This window comes from Budorcas taxicolor, chromosome 19 (assembly GCF_023091745.1).
Source record: "Budorcas taxicolor isolate Tak-1 chromosome 19, Takin1.1, whole genome shotgun sequence".
NCBI classification, from domain to species: Eukaryota; Metazoa; Chordata; class Mammalia; order Artiodactyla; family Bovidae; genus Budorcas; species Budorcas taxicolor.
Window position 1 is genome coordinate 48,158,278 of NC_068928.1, and position 20,337 is coordinate 48,178,614.

General features: G+C 48.0%; 1 protein-coding gene across 3 annotated transcripts in view; it reads right to left on the bottom strand.

The window, feature by feature from the left end:
- The window catches only part of PECAM1 (platelet and endothelial cell adhesion molecule 1), a 66,576-nt gene that overhangs the window by 17,660 nt on the left and 28,579 nt on the right, over positions 1 to 20,337 (bottom strand). For all 3 annotated transcript variants that reach the window (XM_052657400.1, XM_052657402.1, XM_052657401.1), the window contains 8 exons: positions 19,580 to 19,828; positions 17,461 to 17,736; positions 13,106 to 13,393; positions 11,630 to 11,737; positions 10,069 to 10,096; positions 9,314 to 9,390; positions 6,739 to 6,792; positions 5,304 to 5,366 (listed from right to left, as the gene is read on the bottom strand). In XM_052657400.1, the coding sequence (XP_052513360.1) occupies positions 5,304 to 5,366; positions 6,739 to 6,792; positions 9,314 to 9,390; positions 10,069 to 10,096; positions 11,630 to 11,737; positions 13,106 to 13,393; positions 17,461 to 17,736; positions 19,580 to 19,828 (1,143 nt within the window). The remainder of the gene's footprint in view (positions 1 to 5,303; positions 5,367 to 6,738; positions 6,793 to 9,313; positions 9,391 to 10,068; positions 10,097 to 11,629; positions 11,738 to 13,105; positions 13,394 to 17,460; positions 17,737 to 19,579; positions 19,829 to 20,337) is intronic.

A 20,337-nucleotide genomic window follows, 5' to 3' on the forward strand; every position in this document is an offset into this window, starting at 1 on the left:
CCCTCAGCTCACCAGACTCCCCTCTCCCGTGGCCTGGCCCTGCACTCCTGCACTGACTGCAAGGACCTTCTGTTTTGGCCCGTTCCCCCTCGCCCTCCAAGCCCTGGGACAGGCTTTGCTCCTACCCTTGGGCGCATACACCCTCACACACCCACATCCGCCCTTACACGCGCCCCTCTTCCCCGGGGCCGGGGCGGTCTCATGGGCTCCCGCAGCACTTCAGGGACACTCGCCCAAGGCACTGACACGGCTTGTCTCCACAGCCATCTCCCTGGGGGACCCCCTGCTCCTCTAGGGCAGCGTCTTGGTCTTCTGCTCCTCCAGATTCCAGACCCTGCACATCTACCTGGAGGCATCTATAAGGTTTGATGGGACAGTGAAGACAACAGTCAGTCTCCCTGCAGGGATCTCTGTCTCAGACCTTCCGGAAGGCTTTACATGATCAGCCTGATCATTGAAGATTTAGGTCTTAGGATGAAAATCACCATCATTCACTATACACCAAATGGTGGCGGTTCCTAAGTCATGACCTGAATGCCAGGAGAAAGCTTGGGAGGCAGTTCAGTTTGGCTGCTGAACTTGGGGCACTCAGGGTGACAGGACCTTGCAGAAGGCATCATAGTGACTCCCCCAGGGCACCAACAGCAGAGTGGCTGAGCTACAAGGCACCCCCACACCGGGACACCTATCTTTCTCCAAGAGGAGAGCAGAGATGCCCACACCACTCTCTCTTCGTGGCACCAGACCTGGGGGTGTACAGGGGAGCTGCAGTGATCCCCATGTCTGCTAGGGCGTGAGGGGGTGGTGTCTGCCCCATCCCTGAGGGACTCTCCACTCAATGTCAGGCCTGGACATGTCACTCATTCAACACGGTCCTAACACCTCCTGTGTGCCAGGCACCATGGAAGAAGAAAAGGGAATGGGGACCTGGCTCCAGCTTTCGGAACTCCAGGCTCCAGGGCCGATGGGTGCAAAGAGTGCTGGGATAGAGGCTCTGGAACACTGCACACTGCACGATGCACCCCTCCACAATGGGGCCAGCAGAGGGAGGGAAGGGGCTGCGCAGCCAAGCCTGGGGGCCTGCACACTCTGGGGGACTCCACCATCCCCAGGCACATAGGGGCTCCCAAGGAACCTCTGGTCACCTTGGGGGACACTCTGACACCCTCTGGATCCAAGGAGCTGCACTTGGCTCCCTTTCATCCCATCACTCTGAGCATCAGCCAGGGCACAGGGGGGTTTCACTTCTTGGTTGAGCTGTCAGAGTTGCAGCTGTCCCAGTGGAACCTCCCCACCCCCACCGTCCGGGCTCCGCTGGCCATGTGGACGAAGTCTGCAGCTCACTGAGGGCTCCCCGCCTCCTCCCGCTGCTCGGTGGCAGCAGCTGCCCGCTAATGACTAAACCAGGCCAACAGGCTGTTTGTCTCTGCTGTCAGGGATGTTTCCGGAGGGGCTTTGTTTGGGCTTCTGTTTTTCTCTGTTCAACAGAGAAAGAGATGGCTTCAACGTCACGGGGTTTTCCCAGCAATTGGTCTCAGAGCAAACAGGCAGCAAACCGGGATTTAACGAGTTCCTTCCCACCCCTCCTCCACCTGCGAGTGACCACTTGGGCAGCCGCCAGCCACGGTTGGAGCTGGACTGGTCCCCTTTCCTTCCTCCATCCCGTCTGTAGAGGAGGGAGGCCTAGACAATAGGGAACTGGGTTGGCCAAGACCAGGTCAAGTCTACCAGTGGCCTTGAACCCACGGTCTTCTCCTTGCCTAGTAACGCCCCACTCCCCACCCGCGGGAGACAGCAGGCAAACACCATCCTGGGCCAGACTCCCCCACTGTCCCTCAGTTGTCAAGGAGGCTGGGTCCAGAAAACAACTGGAGTCTTTTAGAGACTTCCCATTTTCACCCCGGACTGCTGAGGCCCCCGCAGCCTACTCAGCACCTTTGTGCAAACTGGGGAAAGTCCCCCCAGGGGTTCCGACCCCGCAGCTGCATGACTGGGCATGAAAACACCCTTGCTTCATCTGGTCCCGGGGATCCTCTTGTCCCTTCAACCCCTCCCTCCCTACCTGCAAGCAAGAAAACCAGATGCTGCCAATGTGGAAAGCCTCCCCAAGGAATGGAAAACAGATGCTTTTCTGAGGACAAAGCCCTGTTTCCTTCTTCCTGCTTCAGTTTCCTGCAACCAGCCTTCGAGGCCTCGTATAGAGGCCTCACTACTCCACCTCGCTTTGGCCCAGCCAGCAGGGTGGGGCCTGGCCCTCTGGGACCAGTACGAGGACCTCGAGGGGCCAGGGACTTCCCTGGTGGTCCAGCGGCTAAGACTCCGAGCTCCCAGTGCAGAGGGCCCAGGTTCGATCCCTGGTCGGGGAACTAGATTCCACATGCCGCAACTAAGAGTCCGCGTGCCACAGCTAGAGATCCTGCATGCTCCTGCAGGCTGCAACTAAGACCTGGCGCAGCTAGACAAATAAATAAATATTTTTAAAAAGAGAGAGAGAGATCTTCAAGGCCAGTGCCCAGGGCAATCTCCGTCTGCTTGAGTGCTTGGTGAGTCATGCATGGAGGACAGGGGGCTTTTTCCCACGCACATGCAGCCCTGGCCTCTTGTTATGGTTCCCTTTTCCTTCCAAGCCTGAAGTCCCCTTAGGAGGAAGTGAACTGTTACTCATGGGATGGAGCCCATGAGGCACAGGGATGGAGGACCTCAGGCCAGACCCAGGAAGGCTGGCAAGGAGATTCCCTAAAGTCCCACCGGCCACAGCCCACCCAGACTCGGTTCTGAGCCGCAGAGCCCTGCACCACACCCTCTCAGGCTCTCACTTTTAACCCGATTGAACCAGGCTCCCCCTGAGCCTGTGCTCCCAAATGCAGGCATCATGAACATCCATGTGGTTGTTCAGTCAGGAAACTTGTAGAAATTCCGTCTCCCTCATCCTTGCCATGAATGTCTCGTCCAGGGCTAACATATATCCAGAATCTATCTCTCCTCTCCTCTGTCTCTCCTCTCGCCTGGCTTCAGTTTTTGTTCCGTTTAATCCACCCTCCATACCAGCCCTAAGGATCACAGAGTCCCTTTTAAAGGAGGAAGTTGGCTGCTTAAAGGCTTCCAAAGGCCCCCAGTCTGCCCTCGGTGGACTAGAATAGAAAGAGAACTTTGGCGGCTCCGCCCGGTCCTTCCAGCTGCGTCTGCCTTGGCTTCCTCTCGCTCGCTCTGCGGACATTTAGGATCCAAAAGTGTCGCTTAAGGATGCTGTAAGGTCCTCTTTCGGATCTTTAAATGAGCCGAGCCCGAGGCCACCTCCCACTGCCCTGCACATCTCCTAGTCCTCTTGGCCCTCCTTCCTCTTGGCGGGGCCACTTTCCCTGCGCCCTTCAGGCCCCAGCTCAAAGGCCAGCCCTCTGACCGGCCTTCTGGGACCAGCCAGAAGAGGCACCACCTTGCAGGCCTTCCCCTCTCTCCCCACTCTTCCCGCAAGCTCTGACTCTAACCCGATACCATCTGCTCACCGCTTCCTTGTTTCCCTGACTCCCTCAGAGGCTACACCTCCGTGAGAGGGGGGACCGCGTGTGTCAACCTCACCACTTGTGCTGGGGCTACTCCATCACAGCCTTTAATTTGTTAACCCAGAAAATCACTTTACCATGAAACAATAAGAGGGAGGGAACTTCAGGCCGGCTGTGGCCCCCACCTCTGTCCCCATCCGACCTAGATATAGAACTGGGATACCCTCTGCAGGCCAGCAGATGGGCAGTATCAACTCCAGGGGCCAGGCTGACTGAGACTTACAGGCACCATGGCTCTGTGGGGCAGCACCCCGCCCCAGGGGATGGCCCTGCCTGGAAGGTTCCACACCCACATCTGCAGACATGGTACCTGGAACTGAGCTAAGCAGAGGAGGAAGGAAGGACCCCCAAACTCCTTCCAGATGATGGAGCCAGAGAATGCCCTCACCGTGTGGCTCTGGCTGAGGCGACAGAGGTGTGGTCTGCAAGGCAGCCCCGGGTGTGCCAGACTAAGTGAACACGGTTTGGCCTCAGCCTCAGCAGGAAGCGGGGTGCTTGGCAACAGTCCTAATGAGCTTCCCAGCAGGGCAGGAAGGCTGGATGGCTGCTTCCTTGGTGTGGCAGCCTCTGGGGGAGCTGAGGAGGCTTAGGTGGATATGCATGTCTTTTTGTGGTGCCAGAAGCAACTGAGATTGATGTTCTAGCACTTGCTGCGGACTTAACTCACCCTGAGTCAGTCTCCCCAGTGCAGGACCAGAGCCAGGGGCTGGTGCCCCAAACCAGCCTGCCCAGGAGAACCACACACAGAAAAACAAAGCCCGAAGTCCAGGTGGTTCAGTGGTAAAAGAATCCACCTGCCAGTGCAGGAGACCCAGGACATGCGGGTTCAATCCTTAGGTTGGGAAGATCCACTCGAGGAGGAAATGGCAACCCACTCTAGTATTCTTGTCTGGAGAATCCCGTGGACAGAGCAGCCTGGCGGGCTACAGTCCATAAGGCTGCAAAGAGTCGGACACGACTGAGTAGGCACACACACACACACAATGCTGGTGCCATTGTTTTTCCATGGAGAGAGTCTCTGCTTTCAAAGACTTTTGTCCCTTAAATAGCCAAGCCCTTGCTTACTCCTTCAAAGACGCATTTCATTTACACAAGCTCAGTCCGTAAGCAATTTTTTTTTAAGGAAGGTGCTAGACTGGGGCAAGGGGGCTCCCTCTGGAAGAACACCCAAACGCCCAGGGGTGAGGCAGCCTACAGTCTCTCGACACACCCATGTCTTAGCACCTAGTAACTGCTCAATAAAACACACCCATCTTTAGTAGTATGGTAAATAATAATGCTAAAGCTGAAACTCCAGAAGTTTGGCCACCTCATGCGAAGAGTTGACTCATTGGAAAAGACCTCGATGCTGGGAGGGATTGGGGGCAGGAGGAGAAGGGGACAACAGAGGATGAGATGGCTGGATGGCATCACTGACTCGATGAACGTGAGTTTGAGTGAACTCCGGGTGTTGGTGATGGACAGGGAGGCCTGGTGTGCTGCAATTCATGGGGTTGCAAAGAGTCAGACACAATTGAGCGACTGAACTGAACTGAACTGAAATGATAATGCAATTGTACATCTCCAAGCCTGGATGGGGGTCACTGCTCCCACCTCAGGCATGTTCAGCCCGCCTGTCTGCTGGCCACCTCCCTCCTGAGTGACAAGGGTGACTAGACTCTTGTCCCGGGGCTGTAGCACAGTCCAGTCCGGCATCTACAACCAGAGAGCATGATGTGGGGGTCCCTCACGGGCTGGCAGTACCTCGGTGAGGCTCAGGGGAGGTCACTTCCACTTCTGTGTACTCCACGTCCAAGGTCAGAGGCTCTGCTCGAAAGAATCACAGCAGCCTGTGGTCAGACAGGGTCTCCTTGGGTTGGGGGCGGTGGGGCAGGGACTCAGGCCGCATTAGAGTTTTCTGCTCAAATGATCAAATTAATTGGTATTTTTTAACAGGGAAACCAGACACAGGGTTAACGCCACTCTAAGTGGGTGAGAACACTCTTGAGAGTCCCTTGGACTGCAAGGAGATCCAACCAGTCCATCCTAAAGAAGATCAGTCCTGGTGTTCATTGGAAGTACTGATGCTGAGGCTGAAACTCTAATACTTTGGCCATCTGACGCAAAGAGCTGACTCATTGGAAAAGACCCTGATGCTGGGAGGGATTGGGGGCAGGAGGAGAAGGGGACAACAGAGGATGAGATGGCTGGCTGGCATCACTGACTTGATGGACGTGAGTTTGAATGAACTCTGGGAGTTGGTGATGGACAGGGAGGCCTGGCGTGTTGCGATTCATGGGGTTGCAAAGAATCAGACACGACTGAGCGACTGAACTGGACTGAACTGAAGTGGGTGAAAAAACTCAGGCTGAGTGAGGCAGTGAGGAAGCCTGCGCTCCCAGGATGTGGAAGGACCCTCCGGGTCAGGTCCCATTGTTACCACAGTGAGCGGACTTGCAAAGTAGATACAGAATCCAGCCAGCATGGGTCACAGCAGTTACCTCTAGAAGCCCTCTCCTTGACCACAGGCACAGAACACTTTCTCCAAGACAGTGAGGATCTCAGGAAATGAGGAACAGGACCCCAGCCTCAAAGTGCTTGAAGAGTGTGAGGCATACGCATAGGAAATCCAGTTACACCCAAAATGGAACTTCCTGATTTCAGAATGGACTACTAAACAAGTCAGGAAGCTTTCCCTTCTCTTAAATAGCAGAGGCATAGGGTGTTTTTTCCAATATAGAGTTACTGCAAATCATCACACTGTACACTTTAATTTATACAATGTTATATGACAAGTGTATCTCAGTAAAGCTGGCAAAAAATAAAAAATAAAAGTGCTAAGAGGCTGGGGTGGGGAGGAATACACAGTAGAAATGTTCTTTTTTTTCTTTAAGGATGATGGGTAGGTATTTATTGAATTGCTATTGTTTAAATTTTATACATGTTATAAACATTATTTTGTATCTACTAAATGTCTAATAAAAATGAAAAATACAAATAAAAAATAAAATAGCACTGCTGCTTACTTTTAAGAGACGTAACAACAGACACTAGATAGTGTCTTTGGAAAAACCAAGAACCATCTCTATTTAAGAGAGGTGAGGAAACAGCCATGGGGTCTTAACAGTTTTAGTTCTTTTCCTAGGCATCTTTGACATAAAAGCAAAGGTTTCTAATTTTTAAAAAATCAGATAATTACCTTTATTTTCATTTAATGGCTTCATTGCATGGTTTCCAACATCTTCATTGAAACCTAGTTGAAAAACAGCAATCATTGTGAGAGACCATGGAGTTCCTAGTTTTCTACATAAATTGTAAACGACTCAGTGCCACTAATAAGAGAAGTCCAGGCCAAATTCTTTAGTGTAGTTGGCAACCACAGTGTATCTGGGTTCTGAATACCCTCCCAGTGCCCCTGGGCCCCATCCAACCCACTGTGTGGTGTCTTTCTAAAACTGGTGTGATGTCCACATCGATTTATGAATGGTTCAAAATTCAGAATTGTTCACTAGAAGCAGTTTCAAAGGAAATTAAGCTTAATTCTAGAAGGGATGAGCCAGTGACAAGAAGCATGAAGAATACTGGTGAACTAACCCTTTCTATCTAGAGAACTGGGTCCATGAGAACATGGTTTAAAGATACTGCAATACCTCAGGCTGCCACCTGGGCATGGGGAAAGTTCTTTGAATTTTTTTTTTTTAACCAAGTTGTTCTTTATTAGAAAGAATTCTTATGAATGCTATAAATACTATCCCTGAAGAGCACATGGTTTTCCACCCCATGTCATTATGTATTTACTAATTACTATCATGATTACTGGGCTTCCCAGGTGATACAGCGATGAAGAATCTGCCTGCCAATGCAGGAGACGCAAGAGATGTGGGTTCGATCCCTTGGTCAGGAAGAACCCCTGCAGTTGGACATGGCAACCTACTCCAGTACCTGGAAATTTCCATGGACAGAGGAACCTGGTGGGCTAAATCCCATAGGGTTGCAAAGAGCAGGACACAACTGAGTGACTGAGCACGCACACATGTTGTGATTACTAACATATATTTATAAGCTAAAATAATCCGTGCAGAGAAAAAGGTAAGAAGAATTGTAGCATTTCCTGCATTTTGGAAATTTGAGAGGAAACTCTATTTTAATATAAGTATCAGTATTTAAAGTATCATATATTTGTGCTTATGTATGTTAATCGCTCAGTCGTGTCCACCTCTTTGCCACCCCCAGACTGTAGCCCGCCAGGCTCCTCTGTCCATGGAATTCTCTGGGCAAGAATACTGGAGTAGGTAGCCATTACCTTCTCCAGGGGATCTTCCCAACCTAGGGATCAAACCTGCACTGCAGGCAGATTCTTTACCCTCTGAGCCACCAGGGAAGCCCATACTTATGTATACATAATACATATTACCAACAGAACCCACTTTATACCAGAAAGAGGTATTTTCTCTATAGGATTAGATTACTTTTTGCTAAATATCCACCAAATTTTTCTGAACGGAGTTTCTCAAATGACATAGTTGCTCTCTTCTCTTTATTGGCACATTACTTTTATTATGACAAATATTTTATTTTACTTTTTAAAAAAGTTTGTGGTTCTGTACAATAGGAATTGCTCCTTTCTCAAAAGATTTCTCAAGACTTCCCTGTAAAAAGGGTATTTTAAAAATTTCTTATTTTGTGGGACACTGCTACAAAATTTAAAAAGAACACCAGTGTTCAACTCCCAAACCTATCTGGGACAGAACTCTTCGTGTGATGTAATCATGCCCTCTTCTGGGAAAGAGCCAGCACCCCTCCTAAGGGCTTGAATAATTTTCTCCAAGATCTAATGGGATTAAGAACTCCCTGGGGCTTCTCTGGTGGTCAGGTGGTTAAGAGTCCACCTTGCAATGCAGGGGACACCAGTTCCATCTCTGGTCTGGGAGATGCTCCCACGTGCTGTGGGGCAGCTAAGCCCACGCACCACAACTACTGAGCCCATGTTGAGCAGCTACTGAAGCCCGCATGCTCCACAACAAGAGACACCACCACAATGAAAAGCCTGCACATCACAACTAGACAGTAGCCCCCACTCTCCATAATGAAAGAAACCTTGCACACAGTAATAAAGACCCAGTGCAGCCAGTAACAATTAAGAAAAAAGAAAAGAACTCCCAGGATTGGCTCCCGGTTGAGCTGACTCTCAAGCTTGCAATGAACCTCACAACTAAGTATTCTTTGATTGTACCACTTCTTTATTTTAAGTACATCTACTAACAGTGAGATCTTTAAATACGCTTCCCATTGTGGCAAGTTTGAAATTGCCTTGTGCTTGCAAGAAATAATTTCATCTGAGACGTTTTACCAGTGCCTTCATTTCATAGCTGGTTTCTATCTTACAAATGGAAAATGATTACACGTGGGCAGTGTCCTGTGTTTGAAAAGAACTCACGTGGTTGTCCGCAGATTGTAATTACTCCCCACCTTTCGTTCCTTGGGATATTTAAAAGGTGGTGAAATTAGAACACTATGTTCTGCCTTTCTTCTGACGTTTTTGTTTTGCTTCCTAGCCCACCACCCAGTGACTGATTAGATAGGCGCCTCTGCCTGAAGCCAGAGTTTCCCGTTCAACCTCACCCTACCGCCCACAGATTTCTGCTTCTCAGAAGGATAAGAGATGGGGAGCAAGCTGGGAAAAAAAATTTTTTAATATAAATTTTAAAATTTTAATTGGAGGTTAATTACTTTACAAAAAAATTCTTAACAACCACACAAAACTATGACAGTACCATAATGTCTGTCGGCTTCAGTACTGACATCTGACAATGTCTTCTCATTGTTGGAGTTCAGAAGCGGTACGGCTGGCCTTAAATTGAAATTTAAAAAAGGAAAAAGAAATAACATTTTTCTTGGCTCTAACTCCAAACTAACAACATAGTCAAAGAAAGAGCATGAGAAAAACCAGGAGGACTTTTCTGCAATGAGGAAAATTTTACTCTCTTATTGGGAACTCATGCTTTCTTCAGTTCTATGATTACTGGACAAAAACCTTTTTGTCATTGAAATCAGTGTCTGGACAAAGGAGGCATAAACACGAGGAATCCTTTATTGGGAGGCAGGGGATTCCTTATCCTGTGTTAATGTTTTCCCTTGAGAACAGAGAGATAGTTTCCATATTTGGGGAGTTAAGATCTCAAGAACAGTAAGAATAGTACACCCATTGTTTAAGGAAATTCTATTTTGCCAATTAAGTTTAAAAATTTTTAATTCCATCTACCACCATGATAATTTCATAAGGAAATGTGTAGAAAGGACATGATCTCAGAATAAAGCCATTACTTCTCCTGAAGGACAGTTGGCAGTCTTACACACCCACACATACCCACACACACACACACACACATCCCTCCATAGCTCATACTCAAGGTCCTAAATTTTTTGAGTTTGCCAAGAACCACGGAAGACTTCCTAATGACAGAAATCCTTGCCAGACGAGTCTATCCATACCCACAGATCAGCCTCCCCTCTTCCAAAGGACACTGACCTGGACATCTCCACCGGCATCTGCTTGGCTTTAAAAGACAAAGAGAAGAACCAAAGTCAGAATAAAGAACCCACATCCACATCAGATGGGAACACTCATTTAACCATATTGGACTATTTTTTTTTTGAAGACTGAACATCCATAAAAAGAGAGAACAGAAAGCCAAATATAGCCACAGTTTTTTAAGAAGGAAAACAAACAAATAAACAAAGCAGGTCTTCTCTTGGTCTTACACCAAGAGAGTTCACATCATTTTCCATGAAATTGGACATTTCCACTGTTTCAACCAGGAGCAACTTCCCTTCGTGGAATGTGGCAGAGAGCAAGATCATAGCACAGGAAACAGATGAGCCGGATAAATGAGCGACTATCTCTTTGCTCCAAGACCTTCCCCAAAGTAAAGGTTACATCAGTCCCCGTGATTTGAATCCCAAACTGGCCTGAGACAAAGGCCAGACTGACCCTGAGGAAGTGGTTTGTCCTGAAGACCATTTTCCCAGAGGGGCTGCCCCCTTCCTGCTTTGAAAAAACCCCGCCTCATCTCATCTGGTCCCTCCTGTCCCTGGCAGCAGCCCCAGGGGTCTCCAACAGAATCTGCTTTACCTCAAAAAAAAAAAAAAAAAGTTGCAGGGCATCCGCCTGTCAATGCAGGGGACATGGGTTCGAACCCTGATCCTAGAAGATTTCACATGTCTCGGGGGCAACAAAGCCCGTGCGCCACAACTACTGAGCCTGTGCTCTAGAGCCCACGAGCCGCCAACTACTACCGCCGCTCACTCTAGAACCCCGCTCCGCAACAGGAGAAACCACTGTAGTGAGAAGCCCGTTCACTGCAACAAAGAGGAGCCCCCTCTCCCTGCAACTAGAGAAAGCCTGTGCAGCAATGAAGACCCAGCACAGCCAAAATAAACACAATTTGAAAAAAAGGTATTTCTTTCTGTGCAGACTTTACTGATGCTGTGCCCTTTTGCTTGAGTCTTGCTTAGTTGACTGATTCCTCAGTGTCAGTGGCTAATCCTGGCTTCCCTTCTGTACATGGATAACCCCAAGCACAGGGTAGAAATCATAGCACAACCAAAAGATTGACCAGGAGGAATTCAGTGTGTGGGGCTGGGGTGGGGAGGGTGTCTCCACTCATGCCCAACTCTACCAACTGTAGGGCTGCTGCTGCTAAGTCATTTCAGTCATGTCCAACTCTGTGCGACCCCATAGACGGCAGCCTAGGTGTGGCCAAAGCCCCACACAAAGAGCTACTTCTGATCACACGTAGATGCAACCTTCCCCCCAAATTCTTCTTTTCCTGGGAGCCCAACTCAGAAAGCAAAGGCTTTCACTCATGCCTGGCTAACTCCAAAGGGGAGTAAAAGCTCATACCCACCAAAGGCAGCATCTTTGGTTAGGAAGGTGACACCCCAGGAGGAAAACAAGTGTCAGCAGCCACATGCCCTTGGCTCCCTCTGGACCAGGGCACAAGCTTCCCATGAGGCTGAAGCCCGTCCCCTCCATGGCAGGTTCCCTGGCAGGGCAGCCTGGCAGGATGGAATGAAAGGACTGTGCTCACCCTTGGCTTTCTTCAGAAAATAGCATCTGGCTCCAAGGACCAAGGTGGCAATGATCACTCCGATGACCACCACTGCGATGAGTCCTTTCTTCCAGGGGGCAAGATAGACTGGAAATGAAAAAAAAAGAAAAACGTTTTTAAATATATATGTTTACCCCTCTGCCAGCAAGAAATAGTACAGCCTTAAGCAACAAATGGGCTTCCCTGGTGGCTCAGATGGTAAAGAATCCACGTGCAATGTGGTACACCTGGGTTTGATCCCTAGGTCGGGAAGATCCCCTGGAGAAGGGAACTACTAACCACTCCAGTATTCTGGCCTGGAGAATTCCATGGACTATACAGTCCATAGGATTGCAAAGAGTCGGACACAACCGAGCGACTTTCATTTCACTTCACTTCACTTAAGCAACAAATAAGAGTGATTGCTATATCCTTGTCACTCGTGTCTTTCACTGAGCATCTACCTCTGAGGGACTCTGTAATAGGCGCAGAAATGTTTGTTTCTGCTATAGAGTCAGTGGTGACCTAAGGGGACCAGAGGACTGAAGAAGATGCTTTTTAAGCTGTCTGTTCACCCCTCTTCCCTCTCTCTATATCATCCTCTACCCGCACACGTGGGCCCCTCTAACTGTGTCTGTTCTGCATGACCCACTCCCCTCAACCATAGGCAGTCCATGGGTGGACACTTGATCCAAGTTGGTGTCTCTGCACCAAGAAGTTTGTAATGAGGATTGTGTGAAATCCTTCTGAAGGGAAGTGAAGTGAAGTCGCTCAGTCGTGTCAGACTCTTTGCGACCCCGTGGACTGTAGCCTACCAGGCTCTTCCCTCCATGGGATTCTCCAGGCAAGAGTACTGGAGTGGGTTTGCCATTTCCTTCTCCAGGGGATCTTCCCGACTCAGGAATCGAACCTGGGTCTTCCGCATTCCAGGCAGACGCTTTAACCTCATCCTTCTAATTCCTTATAATAATCACTTCATCTTTCATACTTAACTTGAGTGGACTTTTGTTCAGTTCAGTCACTCAGTCGTGTCTGACTCTTTGCGACCCCATGAATCGCAGCACACCAGGCCTCCCTATCCATCACCAACACCCAGAGTTCACTCAGACTCACATCCATCGAGTCAGTGACGCCATCTAGCCATCTCATCCTCTGTCATCCCCTTCTCCTCCTGCCCCCAATCCCTCCCAGCATCAGAGTCTTTTCCAATGAGTCAACTCTTTGCATGAGGTGGCCAAAGTACTATGGTGTTGGAGAAGACTCTTGAGAGTCCCTTGGACTGCAAGGAGATCCAACCAGTCCATTCTGAAGGAGATCAGCCCTGGGACTTTTGTTACCTGCCACCAAAGAGCCTGGTGGATGTTGGTCCCTTGGCCCACAGCAAGATGCACTAAGTTCCCAGCTATGTCCTCTTAGATGTACTTTCTGGCCTTGAGCTTGCAACTTACACTGCATTCTGCTGTTGAGACCTCTTACCTCTGATGGTCAGTGTGTTGCTTTGGATCACGTGTTTGGAAAGGTTGGCTCTGTTGGAGGCCGTGCAGTAATACTGTCCCTCGTGCTCCTTGCTGGCCGTGTCCTCGTGCCAAATGGCCAGGGTGGCATTTAAGGTTTCTTGGTGGAAGGGTTTGCTCTCCTTTCCTTTGTAAAACTTGTACGTGATAGGACTGGATCCTTCGCTCACGGAGCAGTGAAGCACAATGGGCATCCCAGACTCCACCTCCTCCTTCAAGAGGATAGAGAGCTTGGCTTCATCCACTGGGGCTGGAAGGCAGGAAAAGGATTAGTGCTGAGCAGAGAAGGGGAGGAACATGACACGGCCACTGGTCACGGCCAGTCTTCTGTAATCATGACTCGGACTGGGACTTTGCCCTTTGCTCGAGTCTCTTGTGTTAGTTTTGCCATACAGCAACCTCACATTCTTGACAGTTCCTCCTCCAATGAGCCCAGAAGGGCAGCAATGGACACCTGTCCTCACACACTGATTAGACACAAGAGGCTAGGGATACCACCCCCTCCCCCCTTCATTTACCACCTCAAGTATTGGGTTGGACTTAGATGTTATGGGAAAACTCGAACAAACCTTTTGGCCAATCCAGTATTACTGACCACTCAGCTTAACTATACAATTAGCTTATGTGTCCTGTTGGGGTCTACTCTGGATGAGTTTGTATATGTGAGTGTGTGTGTGTGTGTGTGTGTGTGTGTGTGTGTGATTTCTCTCCCTCTGCTTAACTCAGATGCAGGGCATTTCCAGATCTTACGAGCAAATAACCTTGACACACTGCCTTCTCTAGCTCTTGTCCTATCTTTCTCCTCCTCTGAATGATCTAAACCAATTGCTTTCATGTCCTTATTTCCCACTTCCTTGTGAGCTTGGGACCCTGAATTCTGTCCCTCTGCTTCCGAAACTGCACTGCATTTTTGGTTTTGAAGAAACTCCAAGGTCACCTGATTCCCAACTAACTCATCCCTGGGTTTCCTGCAGGTCAAATCCATGTTGGATGTTCTTCCTGTCTGTCCATCCTTGGCCTCCCTACAGCTCTCACTTGTCACCCAGCCCTTCCTTTGGAATTCAGCTACCCCTGGGCTCCTGTGAAGCCTCACTCTGATTCTCTTACCTCCTCACCTGGCGCTTCCTCTTTATTCATCAATATTTGCTCCCTACATTAGGACTTTCTGCAAAATTCAGTCCTCAGTTTGCCATCTCCCTTCTCATCTTTGGTGATTTCACCTACATGATAGCTTCTATTTGCACATTTAATGCATAAACACACAGCATCTACAGCTTAGATACATAGTTCTAGTCCAGGTTACTCTCCTGAATTCTGTGTCTTGACTTTAACCTGTGCATTTCCACCAAGAAGCCCTGCCAGCCTCTCACTCCCAGCAGATCTGAGCAGAACTCACCTTCCTCCTATAGCCCCTTTTATCCCATGTTTAGCCACCAAAATTCTGAGCCTAAACTGTCTTCCCAAGTACATTATTACTATTAGTGGGAGAATGAACTGATCAGCAGACCAAGATCTGATTTATGAACCACCCTCTTGTGAGTGCAGGGGGTGGCCAGACCATGGAGCTGCTGATCCAACAAAAGGGAGCACCTGGCCTGGTGTGGGATGGCAGGAGTCGATCACAAGGAAGGCTCCTGAATGGTGCAGCCTGACCTGACAGCCTCTTTTCTTGTGAAGCACAAGGAGGTGGTGACAAGCCAGGCTTAGGAGCCAGAATGCCTGGCCAGAATTCCCAGCATTACTGGCTACCAGCTGTTTATCTTAAGCCCTAGTTGCCTCGTTGTAAAATAAGGATGATATGAATATGGTGCTTACATGGCTATTGTAAGTGTGAATGGGACTAATTTACTAACATAGTTCACACAGGGTTGGACATATTATCGGTGCTCATAAACATTAGCCACTAATATTGACCCAGTTTATTTTCTTAATTCATTGATTTTTGGTAGCACTGGGTTTTTGCTGCTGCATGCAGACTTTCTCTAGTTGTGGTGCAAGGGCTTCTCATCGAGGTGGCTTCTCTTGTTTTGGAGTGTGGACTCTAGAACATGTGGGCATCAGTAGCTGTGCCCCACGGCCAAAGTTGCCCCATGGCATGTGGAATCTTCCCAGACCAGGGATCCAACCTGCACTGGCAGGTGGATTTTTAACCACTAGACCAGAGGGGAAGTCCAATACTAACCTGCTGAAAACCAAGAGTTTCACATGGACTTCTACGTTAGCTTCTTAAAGCACTGTAAGGTTTAAAGCCCCCACCCCTTCTAACTGATGGGACCAGCAGGTGAATCTTCCCAAGAACCAATTCTCAGCATGCCCTCCTTCCTTCTTCTAGCTCTTCACTGCACACAGGACAAAGCCCCAGCTCCTCTGACTGGCAACTGATGCCCTAACAGTTAGGCTCAGTTACTCTACAAGTTTATATCCAATGACTCTCCATTCCCAAACTTACTTTCCAGTCATCCATCCCCAGCCTTTTGAGCTGCCCCATGGAGCCTTTTAATCACCTATTTGACTAGGCTAGAGACCATCTTGAGCCCTCTCTGCCTATCCATCACCGAGTCTTAGTTCCTGGCCCAGCTCTTCCTACTCAAGCTAGACGATATTTTCATGCCCTTAATTCCTATTATCATCACTGTAAGGAGCGTTAATAATGTGTTGCCTGGTAACATTTTTTAAATATTTATTTGCATTATTATTCAAATATGTTAAAATGTTTCTTCACTATTTAATCAGGAGATACAAAGAATGTATCTTCTTTTTTTTTTTGTTATGACCTATAGCGTGAGGTGCTTATTAGCTACCAATGCTAATTTGAGAAGTACAATTACTCAATGAAGTGAAGTGAAAGGCACACAGTTGTGTCTGACTCTTGGTGACTCCATGGACCATACAGTCCATGGAATTCTCTAGGCCTGAATACTGGAGTGGGTAGCCTTTCCCTTCTCCAGGGGACCTTCCCAACCCAGGGATCAAACCTAGGCCTCCTACATAGTTACTCTTAGGCTATACATTAATAATAGGAGGAATCAGGGAGTCCCCTGATGGCTTAGAAATTAGGATTCTGGGTTTTCACTGCAGGGGACATGGGTTAAATCCCTGGCCAGGGAACTGAGATCCTGCCAGCCGACTAGTATGCCCCCTCGAAAAAAAATTATAGGAGGTATCACTACCCAACTCAAGATGTCCACATGGCACGTGTAGATAAGCAGTCCTTAAACAACAAGGAGGAAGAGGAAGCCTTATTAAGCTTTTTACAACAAGATGCAGAACATCTCAGAGATGCAAGTAATGGCACTCTTAAGACCTTCTGAAAGGTACAAGACCAAGGCTCAAGGAAAATCATTCACCCCAGGACAATGGTATATTTCTCTTGAGTATGAGAGTCCCAGTGACTGTTAGCCTGCAGCTCTGACTGCTGAGATTTCCACACATGACAGAATTTGCCCTGCCAGGGGTCCAGCGTCCATGGTAGAGAACTCTGGTCTACATTTCCCAGAGAGGACTGTCAGTTCATCTAAAAAGGGACAAACGGGGACTTCCCTGCTGGCTCAGTGGTAAAGAATCCACCTGCCAATGCAGGATATGCAGGTTCGATCCCTGGTCCGGGAAGATCTCACATGCTGCAGAGCAGCTAAGCCCGTGTGCCACAACAATTGAGCCTGTGCCCTAGAGCCCGGGAGCTGCAACTAATGCAGCCCAAGTGCCTAGAGCCGTGCTCTGAAACAGAAGGAGCCACCGCAATGAGAAGCCCACAGACTGCCACAAAGGGTAGCTCCCACTCACCACAACTAGAGAAGAGACGCTCAGCAGTGAAGGCCCAGCACGATCAAAAATACATAAAGAACACTATAAAAAGGAGCAGATGGAACTTCCCTGTGATCCAGTGGCTAAGACTCTGTGCTCCCAACGCAGGTGGCCCGGGTTGGATCCCTGGTTGGGGAACTAGATCCCGTATGCCACAACTAAAGATTCTACATGCTGCACGTAAGACCCAGCACAGCCAAATAAATAAATGAAAAGGAGCAGATGTTACGGGAACCCCAAAGCACAACTTTTGTGCTTCCTCAAGTTGGGACACTGTACTTATATTTCAACAGTTCATTTGAAAGTTTCTGAAAATAGATGATGCCAGCCACGCTGATAACCACCAGGTATTTTCCAGCCCCAGTTACTTGGGCTTTGGTCCCACTTGGCACCTTTCATGTTTATGGACTTTGCACAAGTACCATCCTCTTCTCATGTCCACTCTCAAACCTTTGAAAGTGTGAACTAAAACCGCAGTCCCCCGTGGATTCTTCTCACAGCACAGAGACTTACCTATCACCTTGACTCGCAGAACTTCGCTGAACATCTTGCTGTGGGAATGGCAGTTATCTGCACTGCACCAGTATTCTACATCTTTCGTGGGTTTATCTCGGAATATTGCCGGCTCATTTGAGCCCATGCTCTGATTCGCCACAGGCTTACTTGTGTTTGAAAGCTGATAAAAAATGGGCGCCGTTCCGTTTATGGACTGACAACTGACTTCAATGGTCTGTCCTTTTATCACCTCAGACCTGGAGTCATGAAAAATACTGGGCTTGGAAAGCATTTCTAGAATGACAGAGGAAGAGAGAAAAAAACAATCTGAGACAAAACATCCAGCCCAAGGTGTTTCTTCTGCAAACTCTGGGCTTGGCTTTCTCTATCATTGCTCTAATTTAAAATGCCTGCCTGAACCCAGAGATTGCCACACTTAGTGAAGTACGTCAGGTAGAGAAAGACAAATATCATATAATGTTGCTTATATGTGGGATCTTAAAAAAGGGTACCAATGAACCTATTTATAAAACAGAAAAAGATTCACAGATATAGAAAACAAACTTATGGTTACCACAGGGGGAAGGGGGCAGGGAGTGGGAGGGATAAATTGGGAGAATTGGATTGATATATACACACTACCATATATAAAAGAGGTAACGAATAAGGACCTATGGTATAGTACAAGGAACTCTATTCAGTATTCTGTAATGGCCTATATGGGAATAAAATATAAAAAAGAGTGGATATCTATTATGTATTATTGATTCACTTTGCTATATAGCTGAAACTAATGCAACATTGCAAGTCAACTATATTCTGATAAAAATTAACTTAAAAAATAATAAAATAAAATGCCTGCTGCCATATCTATCTTTAGGGGACTCCTTTAAGATTCTTGAGGAGAGAGAGGGAAAGAGAATAATATAAACAAAAAAGGATGACACAAATTCAGGAAAAACATTATACCCCCCTAAATATATGCTTATATGTTCACATATCTTATGCACACATACACACACATTCACATCTCTTTCTTTGTATTGAGAAAGATAGAAGAAAAATGTTAAAAAAGAATATGTAACAAGTATCCAACAATATATTTTAAAACAAATTCTCAGTGCCTCAGCCTGTCCTGATAGTAAGTTTCATGCCTCAGAAACAAGAATTATACTAGGCCATTATTTAGAAATTAGCTTATTTATAAAGCTCATATGATGAAATGACCTCCTCACAAGAACTACAACAACACAAAGAATTACAATGGAATGACACACATTTGTCTTGTATATTATTTCCTTATCCAGTAGATGACTGCTAAAATCCTGCTTCGGTTGAGACTAAATCCTGAGTCTGGATTTACACTGAAGGCTCAACTGAAGGACCATGACTATTGAATAAGAACAGAGACAGTGACAGCTTGACATCCCGCTTCTCAAAGTGTGGTCCGGGGCCCAGCAGCACCAGCACCTCCAAGACGCTGGTTAAAGACACAAAACCTGACTCCAATCTAACCTGCGCTGTAACCAGGTGTTTTGTGCACATTCAAGTCTGAGAAGCCAGGGTCTAAGTGGTCCAGATATCTACTTCTACCCAGTAGGGGGTCCCAGCCAAGAGAAGAATCAAAAACTGGAACTTAGGGACTTCCCTGCCAGTCCAGTGGTTAAGACTCCAAGCTTCCACTGCAGAGGGTGAAGGCTCAATCCCTGGTTAGGGAACTAAGATCCCATTTACCAGGCGGTATGGCAAAAAAACCCCTAAAATCTTAAAGCTTAGCGTTGACTAAGCAGTGTTTCCTCCCTGACCCTTTGGGTGAGCACCTGCTCAAGCAGCAGAATCCTGTGGATTCAGAGGCCACTTCATCAGCATGCAGCCACAACAAAGCCACAAATGTGACTTTTGCCAACGACATTGATCCTGATGCATCTCACCTGTACCCTGAGCAGAAACAACCACTTGCTACTATTCAGCCTCTTGTTTTCACTCCTCTCTCCCCAAATCCCCGTCCCCCATCCCCTGGGTTTTTATCCTGCCTCAGTCTGAACCATCTTCAGACTAGAGAAGGTGGTGGCTGGAGATAAATTCCCTTTCTCCCATTCAGTCCAGAGGCTCTCAGGGCCAGTGAGGACACACTCACCACACACAGTTATCTGGACTGTGTTGCTTCTCTTGACCACCCTGCCGACGCCCGCCACACAGGTGTATAATCCACTGTCCCACTCTGCCACTCTCTTGCTGAAATTTTGAGTCTGCGACACAGTCATGCCTCCCTTCTGGATGGTGAAGTTGGCCGGAGGTGCTCCTGGGATGGAGCACCACAGGTTCAGATTTTCACCCTGGTCCAGATGTGTGGCTGAAGACTCCAGCTTAGGCTTGGAAAACAGCTCTGAAAAGAACAGTGAGTGGGAATGGGGTGAGATGTTTGTGGGTACCAGCTCCCCAGTCCCCTGTATGGAGAGGACTGTGGCCGAGGTACTTCTGGGAGAACCAGTTCCCCACTTCCTGCCCTAAGTTTCCCTTTGCTTCTCATGAACCTGATGATCACACAATTCACAAGCCGGGGTTCATTCTTCTGGGATTCCAATGGCAGGTTTGCTTCCCTCATTAACCCAATTTATCTTACAGACACGGATTAGAGAACTTTGGCAATTTGTAATGTGGCAAGTAATGACTCAGGCATTCACTTGTTTATTCATCCCCTCATTGATTTCATCCCCCTAGTATTTATCTCAGGCCATCTCTGTGCTTGGCAGAGGAGAGGCAGCAGTAAAAAGAGAAACAGTCCTTGACTCTATAAAGTGCTTAAGTCTCATGGGCGACTCCTCAGAGTGTTTGCAGTAGAGCCTATAGAGGGGACATGGAACCTAGGCTTGAAGAATCAGGAGAAAACTCCTG